The sequence below is a fragment of the Heteronotia binoei genome, chromosome 21 (assembly GCF_032191835.1).
Source record: "Heteronotia binoei isolate CCM8104 ecotype False Entrance Well chromosome 21, APGP_CSIRO_Hbin_v1, whole genome shotgun sequence".
Taxonomy (NCBI): Eukaryota; Metazoa; Chordata; class Lepidosauria; order Squamata; family Gekkonidae; genus Heteronotia; species Heteronotia binoei.
In genome coordinates this window covers 190,740,257-190,755,566 of record NC_083243.1, presented here as the reverse complement: position 1 = coordinate 190,755,566, position 15,310 = coordinate 190,740,257, and the positions used below count along the sequence as shown (strand labels likewise).

At 44.3% G+C, this 15,310-nt stretch overlaps 1 protein-coding gene across 1 annotated transcript in view; it reads left to right on the top strand.

Annotated features, from left to right (window-relative positions):
- Positions 1 to 15,310, top strand: part of ADCY5 (adenylate cyclase 5) — a 448,084-nt gene that overhangs the window by 414,180 nt on the left and 18,594 nt on the right. The window contains exons 15-16 of the mRNA XM_060262724.1: positions 5,952 to 6,127; positions 13,625 to 13,657. Of these exons, the coding sequence (XP_060118707.1) occupies positions 5,952 to 6,127; positions 13,625 to 13,657 (209 nt within the window). The remainder of the gene's footprint in view (positions 1 to 5,951; positions 6,128 to 13,624; positions 13,658 to 15,310) is intronic.

Genomic DNA, 15,310 nt, shown 5'->3' with positions numbered 1-15,310 from the left:
ATGGCTCTATACCTCGCTAACCCTCTTGCTTCACTCAAAAATCTTCAATCTGTCTTGAAAAATTTTGGCTCCATATCAGGTTTATGAATTAATGCTTTTAAATCTGAGATATATCCTATTAGACTGTCTATTCAACTAATTACATAAAAGCAAACCTTCAATTTCAATCAGGGTTGGGGAACCTTTTTTCTGCCAAGGGCCATATGGATATTTCTAACATCATTCGCGGGCCATACAAAATTATCAACTTAAAAAACGGTGTTCCGCCGAGGGAGAATGATTCAGGCCAGCAAAATTAATGCAAATAATTGTTTTTTCTATTTGAAGTCATGTGGGGAGAGCCTAATCTGGCGCACACACACACACACACACACCCAGCCTGCCTGAACTGCCGCCCTAGGCAAATGCATAGGTCCAGAGCTTTTTTGTAGAAAAAGCCCAGCGGGAACTCAGTAGCATATTAGACCACATCCCCTAATATTAACATATTAGGTCACACACTCATTAGCATATTAGGCCACACTATCTGGGATAATCAATCAATAAAAAAATGGGAACAAAAGGGGAACAAAGAAATGGGAGGCAGAAATGGAAAGAAAGGGAAATAAAGAAATTAGGGGAAAACTTACCTGAACTATGACAGTAACTTTTTCAGGCCCTGCAGCAATTCTGGCTGGCCAGCCAGGCCCCAGGGAGGCTGCCGCACAGTACATTTGGGCCCTGTGATCCCTGCCTGGCCCTGGGGAGGCTGCTGCACAGCACGGGCTGGGCTGCACAATCCTTGCTGGCCAGCCAGGCCCCAAGGAGGCTGCCACATGGCACAGTTCGGCCCAGCAATCCCCGAGGGCCACACCAAGAGATGGAGGTTCCCCACCTCTGATTTAAATGGATAGAAAAATCTTGGACTTATCTAGCTGTAGATATTCCCTTGAACCTCTGCACTCTTAAAATCACGAACCACAGCAGACTAGCTCAAAAAATTACTTTTAAAAAAAATCTAAAAAAATCAAACCTGACATGGTTTGAAAAGATCAACGCTATCAAAGTTATAGTTCTACAACAGTTTATCTTTTTATTTCATCTGCTTCCCATACCAATCGCTGACAAAGATCTCCGCAGCTGGCAGAAAATACTAATCACCAGTCGTTTCTGACTCTGGGGTGATGTCCCATCATGGCGTTTTCACAGCAAACATTTTACAGGGTGGTTTGCCATTGCCTTCCCCAGTCATCTACAGTTTAACCCCAGCAAGCTGGATTTTTACCAACCTCAGAAGGATGGCAAACTGAGTCGACCTTGAGCCAGCTACCTGAACCCAGCTTCCGCCAGGATCGAACTCAGGTCGTGAGCAGAGATTGGACTGCGGTACTACAGCTTACCATTCTGTGCCATAGGGCTCCTAAACAATTTCATATGGGAGAATAAATGACCCAAAGTTTCTTAGAATAATGTCATAGCCCTCAAAATGTGGTCTGAATATTCCTGACCTTACACACGTACAAATCAGCCCAACTGGCCAGTTTATTCGCATTACTATATTTGTCTGAAACATTAGACTGAGTATTTATTGAAACGTCTTATTTGGGCTCATTTTATCCATATGATCTGCTATGAAATTCTCAGCATGATAGACCGCAGCAAATTAAACATAATGAATTTCTATTCATTACACTTAAAATTTGGGACAAAATAAAAAAGATCTTGGCCCCTAGTGCCTCACACATCACATCCTTCTTGATCCAGACCTGGTTCAGTCTATGTAGGGACTCTACATCATACAAGAAGTGGAGATCTCTTTGTAAACCAAAGCTGAGTGATGTCTTCCACAGAGGTACCGTACTAGAAAAAATACAGATAGAAAAAAAATTCAGAAATAACCCTTCTGTGGCTTGAATATTTACAACTCAAGCATCTTCTAGAGACCATGAGCCCTTAACTTAACTCTTGACAGAGAGCTTACTCCCTTCGAACTCCTACTGAAGCATGGGACGCAATATCATAAGGTCTAGTTTCCAAAATTTACTCTATTTTATTGTCTTTCAACAACGATTCCACTCTGTTGTACCAAAACAAATGGCAAGATGACTGCAATACTGTCTTGACACACACTTATTGGGAACAAATTTGGCAACCCATTTTTTTTTTATTTATTTAATCTAAAGCAATCAGTATTAAACTTCTGTACTCCAGGATCATGACAAGTTGGTACGTGACACTGTCTCAACTCCATCGTATCCACTACACTACTTCCTCACTTCGCTGGAAGCTCTGTGGTTTACGTGGAATGTACCTTCACTGCTGGTGGGAATGCCACAAAATTAAAATCTTTTGGGAAAAGATTCCACATACACAAAATAACAGGTTATGTAATGCCTATGCAACCTGAAATGATTTTACTAGGTTTGGGTCCAGACAGATCAATCCCTTCAATTAGGAAGGATCTTATATTTATATTATTGTCAGCAGCAAGAACAGCCTTAGCTCTGTTTTTGGAAGAAAAATCGTGCTCCCTCAATATCAAAGTGGCACAAAATTGTATGGGATTTTTTCATAATGGAAAGAATATCTGACCGTCTGCAGTGTTCTAACAATCCTTTGCATATTTCTTCCTTTCATGCTGTATGGTAGCCTTTCCTTGAGTATACACAAACCAACAGTGTTTTTGACAAATCTATGCAAAATGTTAAAAGCTTCATATCTATATTATAATTGTATAGTGATCTTTTTCATATCTTACTGTTGTAACAATGCTGCCGACTGAACCAATTAAACTATTCCTATATTAGTTTATAAGGCTCAGCTTACCTGGTAATCTTGATGCATCATCTTTGAATGTTCTTGTAACTTTTTATCTATGATACTATACCGTATGTTTTCTTTTCACTATTTTGTACTTTTCTTACTCTTAAAAACCTGAAATTACAAAGAAAAAAAAGAAAGAGATCAGATATATGGTACTGCTCAGATCTCTTCCCTCCTACATCCCATCCAAAGAAAGGTTGGTTGTGGGGCTTGGAACGATTACCTATCTCTTAGCACTGGTGTTGTTTAATGCCAGATCTATAAATAATAAGACCTCAGTTCTGTGAGAATATCTCACAGAGTGAAATATAGACTTAGCCTGTGTGACTGAGACCTGGGTGCAGGAGGGCAAAACTGTCACCTTTAATCAATTTTCCCCACCTGGGTTCTCAGTCCCGCACCAGTCCTGGACCAGCAGGTTGTGGGGGGTGAAAGAATATTTTTCTTTCAGGACACTTCCCACAACAAAGATTGCCTGCATTGAATGTGTTGGGCTGGTATGAAAGGCTAAGGAGAATTTGGCTATCTGGCTGGTGTACCAACCACCTAACACACCAACAGATACCCTGCCTGACCTGTTAGACACGGTATCTGGGTAGGCATTGGAGTACCCCAAGCTTTTAGTCTTGGGAGACTTCAGTGTCCACGTAGATGATGCCGCATCTTCTCAGGCCACGGACCTAGTGTTGGCCACAGAGGTACTGGGACTCTTCCAATTTATATCAGCCCCTACGCATCAAGCAGGCCACGTGCTGGATCTGATTTTTGGGGTGGGGATTAATGTGGATCTGGTGGCTGCTGAAGCAGTTCCGTGGTCAGACCACTTGGCTCTGAAGATCCAGTTGGGCATGCCAAATCATCCCTGTTTAGGTGGCAAGCGCATTTATGCTCGCCCGCAGGGGCAAATGGACCCTGATCAGCTTCAGGCGGCTCTGCAGGATCCAATACCCTCTGGTGAATCATTAGATGTGCTGGTGAAGGACTGGTACTCCTGGATCTCTAAAGCCATCAATGATATCACCCACCAGCACCCTCTCTGCCCTCAGACCAAAGCTGCCCCATGGTATACCTCAGAGCCGTGGAGGATGAACTGAGACAGCTTGAGAGAGTGTGGTGGTGTGCTTGTGACATAGTGGCAAGGACATCTTACAGATCATTTATCAAGGTCTATGAGATGGCAGTGAAGTCCTCAAAGAAAGAGTTCTATGCGGCCTCCATTACATCTGCAAAGTTGTACCTGGTCCAATAGTTTAGAACCATTTGGTCGTTAAGCTCATTGCCACAAGGCAAACCAAAGAGTAAAGAATTAGATATTAGCTGTGAGGCTTCTGCAGGCCTTGAATAATAATAATAATAATAATAATAATAATAATAATAATAATAATAATAATAAATTTTAATTTATACCCTGCCCTCCCCGCCGAAGCAGGCTCAGGAGCTCCTGAGTGCAGCTCCTGATGTGCAGCTTTCTGATGGCTCTCCTCCTCCTTCTCACCTACCTTGTCCATTGAATAGTAGGTGCAACTGCATAACAATCCCTGGATTAGGAGAGCAGGCAGCCAGCCAGCCACCAGGAGCTTTGCCACACCCCCAGCAGCCTTCATTAATCCTTGGAGAAGCCCATGCCACCTTTTCCCCACTTCTTACGCGATTTTGGGTGGCGGGTGGCTTGCTGGCCTTTTGACTGTGGAGTATGTGTGGCCAAGGAGAGCCCCAGGGGAGCAAGGCCTGCTTGGGCTGGCTGAATCTCTAACCAACCCAAGCAGGCCATGCTCACTCAGGGCTCTCCTTTCTTGTGTCGGATTGCTTTTGGCTGGTGGGGGGGGGGCATATGCTAATGAGTTATGCTAATGAGCTCCACTGCCTATTTTTCTACAAAACGACCCCTGGGTTTTTGCAACATATTCTGCTGATAAAATCTTATTGCTCTCCAGGACCTTCCAGCCACTATTGATACAGTAATGGAACTGGAAGTCCCTTGTCCATCTTCAGGTCCCATATTGGACCATTTCAGCCAGCTCTCTCAGAAAGATGTTGACAAGGTCCTGGTAGCTGTGAGGCCAGCCACTTGCCTCCTTGACCTGTGTCCATCCTGGCTGGTCAAGGCCTGTGGAGATGATATTTGGGTCCCCCTGGGAGATATTATCAACTTGTCCCTTTCACCTGGAACTTTTCCAGTGGAATTAAAAGAGGCAGTGGTTCATCCCCTCTTTAAAAAATCAACTTTGGACTCCATGGTCCCGGCCAACTACCCCTGTCTCAAATCTTCCGTTTCTGGGTAAGTAGTTGAGAGGGCGGTGGCTAAACAGCTCCAGGTTTTCTTGGATGATGCACCTATCCTTGATCCTTTGCAGTCCAGTTTCTGCCCTAGTCATGGGACAGAGAAGGCATTGGTTGCTCTCCCAGATGACCTCCTGGACTGAGGCAGGGCGGGGCTGCTGTTATTGTTAGATTCAATGGCAGCAGATGCAGTTATTGGTTAGTCTTGTGTACTCAGTCCCTGGCGGAAATTAAATTAGGGTTGCCAATTCTAGTTTAGGAAATTCCTGAATATTTTTTTTTGGGGGGGGGGTGCTTGAAGAGTGCAGTTTTGGGGGAGGAGTGTGACTTAAATGGGGTATAACGTCATACAGTCCACCTTCCAACGCAGCCATTTTCTCTAGAGGAGCTAATCCTCTGTAGCCTGGAGATCAGTTGTAATTCTGGAAGATCTCCAGCCTCCCCGCCAGAGGCTGGCAACCTTTCATGGAGCTCATGGAACCAAAAGGAAGGCAGTAATCCCTGTGACTCACCAAGCTGAATATAGCTCTCCACCGATGGACTGTGGTCTGCTTAAGCTGCATAATGCCGCTCCTCGTTTTGCAGGCCCTGCCAGGCAGCAAAATCAGATTTATAAGCTCCCAGTGAGATTAAGTGCATGTGTGGCATTTGGCATGTAGACTCAGAATTTGTGCAGGCTTGTCCTTGCGTCGTCCTCACTCTAAGGGCCAGTGAAGCTGATGAGTACTCATTTGTAACTGGGCTTCTTGCTTTGTAATATGTTTTTCATCTCTGCTCAGTTGGCATTTGCTATCCCTTATTGATTTTTTCCCCTATTTTCTTTCCTTTCTCCTGGTCCTCTCCCATCACCCGCCATCTCCTCAATGTAGTATTTTACCTACAGTGTCTTACTGAGCCTCCTAGCCTGCTCTGTGTTCCTTCAGATCAGCTGCATTGGAAAACTCATTCTGATGTTGACCATCGAATTTACCTATGTTCTCATCGTAGAAGTGCCGGGGGTCACCCTCTTTGATAATGCAGATCTCCTGGTTACAGCCAATGCCATGTAAGTGGATATGAGGAGGTATCCTTAACTCTTATCAGTCCATTTCATCCATCAGGTGACTGGGGGGCCAAGACTGGAGTCCAGCTGCTTCAAACAGCAGACTATACATTAAATCTGTAGGTTGGATCCAGACTGATGTTCCTGTGGGCGCAAGGACTTCGATCCATGGAGTATAGTTTTCTGCAGCAGCCTGAAATACCACTGGATCCAAACGTCTTTCTGGACTTCATCAGTTCTGATGGGAAGTGCGGGTTCACGTGATTCATTGATGGTCCAAACAGCAAAATGCTTCCAGTTTGGTGTTGGAGAGCCAGTTTGGTGTTGGAGAACCAGTTTGGTGTAGTGGTTAAGTGTGCAGACTCTTATCTGGGAGAACCGGGTTTGATTCTCCACTCCTCCACTTGCACCTGCTAGCATGGCCTTGGGTCAGCCATAGCTCTGGCAGAGGTTGTCCTTGAAAGGGCAGCTGCTGTGAGAGCCCTCTCCAGCCCCACCCACCTCACAGGGTGTCTGTTGCGGGGGAGGAAGGTAAAGGAGATTGTGAGCCGCTCTGAGACTCCAGCCTTGAAACGGTAGCTGCTGTGAGAGCCCTCTCCAGCCCCACCCACCTCACAGGGTGTCTGTTGTGGGGGAGGAAGGGAAAGGAGATTGTGAGCCGCTCTGAGACTCTTCGGAGTGGAGGCCGGGATATAAATCCAATATCTTCTATCTTCATCTTATAGGAATCTCAGTGTTGAGAAGTTTTCCCTGGCATATCATTTTCTTTTGCATGGAAAAACATGCAGTCACATGAACTCCCCCGTTGTTGTCTAAAGGATTGCAGTGTGCAACTGTAGTTAGATTGTCAGACTATGACTGAGTTCAAAATCCCCCTTTGGTCACAGAGCACCGGGCCTGCCAACTCCTGGCTGGGAAATTTGGAGGTGTGGAGCCTGGGGAGGGCTCAGACCTCAGTAGGGTACAATGTCATAGACTCCACCCTCAAACACATCCATTTGCTCCAGGTTAGATGATCTCTGTAGTCTACGGATCAGTTGTAATGCCAGGAAACTTCCAGGCCCTACCTGGAGGTAGGCAACTTTACTAAGGATGGTGGGTGACCTTGGAACATTTCCTTTCTCCCCTTCAGCCTAGCCTACTTCCAAACGTTATTGTGAAGCTAAAATGAAGAAGGGCAGAAACCTTTGAGAACCTTGGGGCGAGGCCAAGATTAAGATCATGATGTAAAATGTGGTAGCTGAGAAACAAGGTTTTGCTGCCTCATCTGCTGCTTGTGAAAACTGTGACCAGTGGTATGGAAAAGAAGGCCCTCGTGCTTGAGTGTTGTTCACAAGCAAGTCTTCTCTGTATATTATTAAGATCCTTTCTTGGTTGTTTCTGAGTGAGATCTTGATTTGAAGACCTCACCTAAATATGCATGTGGATTCACATCCCCTCTACATCTAAAGCTTTGAGAGGGAACCAGGGGTGGAAATGGTTGTGCTCAAGAAAGAAGCTAGCTAGTCAGCTCAGCAGTGCTCATATCCTGGCCAAGACTCTCACACAAAAGTTTGTAGGCACCAAGCAGAACTAAGCTGTCTGCATGCAGGTTTCATAGCACTTTAAAGCATGGTAACCTTCCAAGACTAGGAAAGAGTAGGCATCCCACCAGAACCAGCATGTGGGAGTCAGCGAAGGAGGTGGCCACCTGGGGTGCCATTTCACCATGGGGGCACCCTTCCCCTCCCCGCCAACCCAAATGTCCCTTGGCCGACCCTCTCCTGCTTCAGAGGGAGCCGGAAAGATGCAAGAAAGAAGGACATGTCCTCTTGCCAGCTCCCTTTGAAGTGGGAGAGGGCTGGGCGAGGGGCAGGGCCGCATATTCTTTCTTCAAGAATGCGCAGCTTGGCCCGCCCCTCGCCTGACCCTCTCCCGCTTCAAAGGGAGCCAGCAAGAGGCCGTGTCTTGCTGGCTCCCTTTGTTCACAAGAAAGAAGGACGTGGCCTCTTCCTGGCTCCCTTTGAAGCGGGAGAGGGCCAGGCTGAGCGCTCCAGCAAAGTGCGTGTGGCCCAATGACGTCACAATGTTATCAGGCCTTGCGTGCTTTGCGCGGGCGCTCAGCCCAGTCCTCTCCCACTTCAAATGGAACTGGGAAGAGGCTGCGTCCTTCTTTCTCCCTTTGGAGCAGGAGAGGGCCGGGCTGAGCATTCGCTCAGAGGTTGCATCGTTGGGCTGCGCACACAAAGTGCACGCCGGAAGAACACAGAAGGGGGCAGGGTCACAGGGCTCGACCTGGGGCACCAGAACCCCTAGCGCTGGGCCTGCATCCCACATGCAGAGCCAGTCTGATGTTCTGCAGTCATCTGGGAGAAGTCGTTAGTCACATGGCTGGTTTTATGAAAATGCATGCTCAGGCAATGGCAGAACTGTAGAAATGAGGAAACCCCACTGGCAGTAATGTGCTCTCACTAGCAATTAGCATTTTCATCAACATCAGGATTTAATTGTCACCAGTGGCATTATTAACACTTGTAAGAGCAGAGTGGTTACTTCCCAGATGGAGGAAGAATATGCACAGAGTTCTACCTGCCGTTACCCAGGTTCTGTTCCCTTGTCTCCAGTAGTGGTTGATGACAAATATGAATCTTGCATTTTATATCCAAAACATATTTAAGATCTGATGAGATCTACTCGTTTTCAGGCAAACTATATGCCAGATTTGCAGCTGTACAGCATTACAAGACAACATAGGAGTCCTCTCTAGCAAATACAACATGGAAAGCCACACAGGCTTTCCAAAGCGTCCTAGCCATTGTGAGACATCTGGGGTCCCACAAGGAAGCCACTGCATCTCCACTGCTCAGCTCTCTCTGTCTTTTCTCCAACACCAACACCACACCAGTTGGCAGGAGAGGTATGCTGTCCAAGGTGACTCTGATCATACAGTTGAGGAATCTGACCCAGCAAAAACCCAGAGGCTTTAAGAGAGAGAGAGAAAATCACATACAAGGATAAGGCTACCTTGGAGTCTTAGAAACTGGGGAAATATTTGTTTACACACACCAAAAAAGTTGCCTTTGTATTTGAACGTTGTCAGTCCATCTAGCTCAGTATTGCAATGTACAGCTGCTCCCTAGGATCTCAGACAGGGAAAAAGCCTTTTCCAACACCTATTACCTGTGATCCTTTAGCTGGAGATGTCAGGAATCAAATCTGGGACCTTCTACAGGCAAAAGCAGGTGATCTATTACTGGATCATTTCCTTTAAATGTGATCTGGGGTAGCAGGCAAACAGCTGTGCCACAGCAATTTCTACAGCTGGTAACCTAAGAATTGAGACAAAAAACGTCACAGTTTGATTGTATAAGTTATCTAGACCCTTTGATTGGAGCTTGTGAGAACAAAAGCTAGGAGAGTTCACATGTATTCCATTAAAATCAATTCAAAGCAGAAGTTCAGCTTGTTTTCATAATTATCAGCAACATTTTTGCTACAATCCTTAACAGAGTTACATCCTTCTAAATCAATTGAAGCTGTTTGCGCTGTTTACTGGTGGTGTATCTGTAATGATTTCTAGCATTCCATTCAAACAAGAAGCGCTTCAGCGATGTTGCTGACGTAATTGAGAAAGTGAAATTGCTTTCCTCTTGAACTCCAGCCACACCCTTATCAATTTTTATCGTTTTGCTGGTAATCTGCTCAAGAGTGTATTCTTCACATTGTGTGAGAGAAAACTGATGGCAAATTAGAGGCAGCCATTTAAAGAAATAAATTGAAAATAAAATATATTTTAAGGATTTTGATAAATTGAGAGCAAGTTGAAATAGAGCTCTTAAAAACCAGCCATTTGCATCAACTCTCAATCAAGATATCAGTAACAAGGTGGAGTAAATAAGCAGGTTTTTCCTGGAAAGAAATTCAGGGGCTGCACCAGGCCCATAGACAGAAAATTTTAGACAGAGGGGCCCAGGGAATAAAATTTTAGGTGTCCGGGCTGTGGGGCACAAAATGAAGAAGAAGACTTTAGATTTATACCCCGCCCTTCTTTCTGAATCAGAGACTCAGAGCGGTTTACAATCTCCTTTCCCTTCCTCCCCCACAACAGACACCCTGTGAGGTGGGTGGGGCTGGGAGGGCTCTCCCAGCAGCTGCCTTTTCAAGGACAACCTCTGCCAGAGCTATGGCTGACCCAAGGCCATTCCAGCAGTGCAAGTGGAGGAGTGGGGAATCAAACCCGGGTCTCCCAGATAAGAGTCTGCGCACTTAACCACTACACCAAACTGGCTCTCAAACTTAAAAAAAACCTGAGCAGCCTGCTGCCCTGTTGAGCCATCATGGTGGTACTCCAAGAGTGTGTGCACACCAGTGTGTTTATGAGCAAGAAAGCTGCAGGAGAGCGGGGAAGGTGGCAGGATAGCAATGGCAGCAAGCAACAGTGGAGGGGGCAGAAAGGTAAAACGGGGGATGATTTGTGGGGCCTGGCCTCCCCACCCCCCCCCCCCGTAGGTATGGGTCTGGGCTGCTCTTGCCACTCATGAAATTGTTTTTGTTTACCCTGAGAGCTCCAGGTAGGATTCACAACATGCTGAATCATTTATTTGTTTGTGGGAACACTTTTGCAGATATGCAATCAGCCGCAATCTAAGTATATCCATTTTCTCAACCAGATGCAAATAACACTATCTTATATCAATTGAATTGAATTAGGCTTCTATCCAGACAATTACTCTCTGCATAGTTATGCACACTAGCTAGAAAGTTATAAAGATGTTAATTTTTCACTTCTGTATACAAGTTCACCCAGCATGCTGGTCTGTGAAAGGTAAAGCTCAGGATGGTGCAGCCTAATGTAATTTTGACAGTACAATCCTAAACAGAATTTCATCTTTCTAAGGCCACTGAAGCCAATGGGTTTAGAAGGGTGTAATTGTGTTTAAGACTGTACTGTTAAACATGAAAAAGTCATGCCTGTATTATAACTGGATGAGATCTTTATATCCAGACAGGGTAAGTTTGTGGTAGTCAACCTAAGCATTCAGCTTTCTTTAGGTACTTTAGGCTAAACCCAGATCATTTTATTTATTTATTTATTCTATTATTTGTATCCTGCCCTTCCCATAAAAATGGCTCAGGGCGGCTCACAGCAGAGAATAAAACAGTATTGCCTTTCTTTAGTTTAAAAGTTTTTATTGGTTTTCCAGAAAGATAAAGGGAGCGGATAGTATGGAAACAGAAAAATAGAGTTACAAGTATCAATGTTATTATAATCTAATCTGCATGCAATATGCTTTCTTAGGATACAGATATTATCACATATTGTTATCTCTTTAGATTAAATCATCAGCATCTAAATAGTACGTTTTAGTGATTGTAAGTCTTCTTTTAAAATGTCTATTTAAACTTCTATTTTCAATATAAATGATATTGTAATGCAAAATACAGGAAATAAGAGATATACGTTCACACCAAAGAATCTTAAAAATCTTGAGCGTCTAGCCAAACATAATTTTACCCAATGTTTTCTTGCTTCTTCTTTAGATTTCCCAGTTATCAACTGGGACAAGTAGTCCAGTTCGGCTGTTTCCAGAATTTTCCCCACTGCCTTTCTTCAGATAAAACAAAACTGAAAGATAGAATTGACCATCCTGTTTTTACACTAGAATGCCAGAGGAAATGCTTTGGCAAAGGCAGTAGTGCCACATAGTGTTCAAGCTGAAAAACTGTACTGATAGTATTACTGAGCTATTACATATAACACCAAACATAAATGTATTTATGCATTATGGATTCCATGGAACTTTCATTGAAAGATGTGTGTTTAAACTGTAATCTAAATCACATCTCAAAAAAGTCCCAATTAAAAGGAAGTCAGATTTTTTGAGGCACTAGCTATGAAGTCATAAGCCTTCCATTGCTTCTATTCTTGTCTTGCTTCAATGCAGGAGGGCTTCAGTGCACACGTTCATTAGTGACCGTTTTCGCACACAACTTACCTCGCAGTCACAATCCTGTTCCCTCCGCAGCGTCTGGTCGGATTCCCCACCATCTGCGCCGAAGTTACAGGAAGTGCCGCAGCTTTTGCGTAGCCAACATAAACCGCTAAAACCCAGTCTACGTTTGCTACACAAAAGCCGCGTCACTTCCTGTAACTCCAGCGCAGATGGTGGGGAATCCGACAGACGCTGCGGAGGGAACAGGATTGTGACTGCGAGGTAAGCTGTGTGCGAAAACGGTAAGTGTCTGTGCCCTAACTTCTGGTTAACTTATTTAAAACTAAAGGAGTGGCCTTCATATGTGAGATCCAGAGCACATGGCGCTATGAAAGGCGTTGACTTGTAGATACCATTTTTTTTTAAATCGGTATCATGGTACAATAAATCATGACCATGGTTTTGCCTTAAAATAAGTAGTTCTATACCAGTAGGGGAAATAAGATTGATTGGCATTTGATGCAGGAATGGAAAGTGAACTGACTGATAAAGAAGGGAAATACGTTGCAGATATTAATAATAAAAAAGCATTAATATAATAGATTTTGAGTGTTGAATTGCTTCACATGCAAATTCCAATAATGCTTACAACAATAAGGTAGATTAGTATTATTATCTCCATATTAGAGACAGGAGGCCTGAGGCTAAAAAACAATAGAGTACTAATGTAAACAGAGGAAATGCTTTGGCAAAGGCAGTAGTGCCACAGAGCGTTCAAGCTGAAAAACTGTACTGATAGTATTACTGAGCTATTACATATTACACCAAACATAAATGTATTTATGCATTATGGATTCCATGGAACTTTCATTGAAAGATGTGTGTTTAAACTGTAATCTAAATCACATCTCAAAAAAGTCCCCATTGAAAGGAAGTCAGATTAAAGGGTTGGAACACTTTCCCTATGAAGAAAGGTTGAAACGCTTGGGGCTCTTTAGCTTGGAGAAACGTCAACTGCGGGGTGACATGATAGAGGTTTACAAGATTATGCATGGGATGGAGAAAGCAGAGAAAGAAGTCCTTTTCTCCCTTTCTCACAATACAAGAACTTGTGGGCATTCAATGAAATTGCTGAGCAGTCGGGTTAAAATGGATAAAAGGAAGTACTTCTTCACCCAAAGGGTGATGAACATGTGGAATTCACTGCCACAGGAGGTGGTGGCGTCTACAAGCATAGCCAGCTTCAAGAAGGGGTTAGATAGAAATATGGAGCAGAGGTCCATCAGTGGCTATTAGCCACAGTGTATATATGTGTGTGTGTGTGTATAATTTTTTTGACCACTATGTGACACAGAGTGTTGGACTTGATGAGCCATTGGCCTGATCCAACATGGCTTCTTTTATGTTCTTAGTGACTGTGATCTGAACTAGGGATATTTCTGGCTCATAACTTGCACTCTAAGGCTAGGAAGAATTATAGAACAATATTAACCATTTAAGGGGGAGGGAGAAAATGGCAAATTATTTGAAAAGGTATATTTTAAAAGTCTGTATAAATTATCTAAAATCTGTGTTTTTGTTATTACAGTTCATTTTCAAATGGGACATGGAATGGAATGTGGTGAGTTCCTGGTGGAGAGAAGGGAGCTTGAAGTTGCCTGTTAAAATGCCAGTTACATTCAATAATTGATTTTCTTAGGCCAGTTCTTTAACCAGTTTAGGCACCTGGGGTGGGTATCCGCTTCCTCATTTCTTCTTTGTGAAATGGAAATCTCCATTCGCTTGTTAAAGATTGCAGATGAGGGACCCCATACCACCGAAAAGTGGGGGACTCACTCTTTGGTTTGCTGTTTGCCTCTTCTTTTCTCCCTCTTCCCAGTTTGCTTTGGTTCCTGCTTCTCTTTACTGGCTTGTTTCTCCTTTCCCTTCCTCCCACATACTTGTCTTCTGTTTCCTCAGCTGACACTTTCCATCCTGTTTCTCCTTCCCCCCCGCCCTCAGAGTTCCCATGGCCTCTCCCTGCTTTCTGCCCACTCACTTACCCAGGCCAGCCAGCTGATGGGGGTACTTAGAGCTGGCCAGCAGTAGAGCTTCCTATGGTGGTAGAGGGGGGCTGCCTCAGCGGAGTTGCGCACAACTTTGATGCTACAGCCATGACCTCAGCAAGTACTTCGCTAGCTTCCAGACCCATTACTAAGGGCACTACCGCCCTTCTCTCTTCTGTAAAGTTCCGTAGTGGAGGCTAGGATAGACCATGTGACCCACCACAAAAGCCAAGTACCTTTTTGGTTGCCTCAGCAATCCAAAATGTTGCACAAATGTGTAATTGTTTCCTATTGCAGTAGCTTCACATTCAAAAACAATTTTAGTGGTAGTTTAAACCCCTCCCCCCTTAAATCCTTCCTGTCACCTTTTAGATTTTTTCTACAAATTTGGAGATTCCCTTAGGTTTGCAAAATAGGGATGGGCATGAGCCCACAAATAAACCCTGGTTTGAGCACAAATTGAACCGGTTTGTGGTTTCTGAAGCAGGGGTTTGGGAGAACATGGCTCCCATGAACATTCCAGAGGTCTCCAAGGACATTTGTGAGGTTCGGGCAGGGTTCATGTGGGCTCCAAAAACATTTAAATGCCTTTGATGGCTGACCGGAAGTGAGCTCCTTTATAGGCCTTCAGAGCTCACTTCCAGGTGGCCATATAAGGGCTATAAAAGCCTTCAGAATTCACTCTTGAGAGTTCAGTCAAGTTCGACTATAAAGGCCTTTGGAGCTCATTCTTGGAGCTCAGTCAGGCCAGCCTTTAAATGCCTTCAAAGCTCAGTGGGGATGGGGCTGAACTCCTGAACCTTATGAACCACTAACCAGTTCGTTCAGTGGAATTCACTGTAGGTTTGGGGTTTATGAAAACCATTAACCTCCAATGAACCACCATTTTCCCGGTTCAGGCCCATCCCTAGTGCAAAAACATCAGCCCAGTTCCCCATCATATGGATTTTTAAAAATCTGCATGTTGGGAATTAGGCAGGGCATTTTTTGTAGCAGGAACTTCTTTGCATATTAGGCTACACTCTCCTGATGTAGCCAATCCTCCAAGAATTTACAGGGCTCTTCTTGCCGGGCCCTACTGTAAGCTTTTGGCTACATCAGGGGGGGGGATAGCCTAATATGCAAAGGAGTTCCTGCTACAACGCCCCCCTTCCTGGAATTAGATATCTATTGTGAACAGTTGTTAATCATGGTTAATGTTAAGGAGAACTGCAATAAAACCACGATTT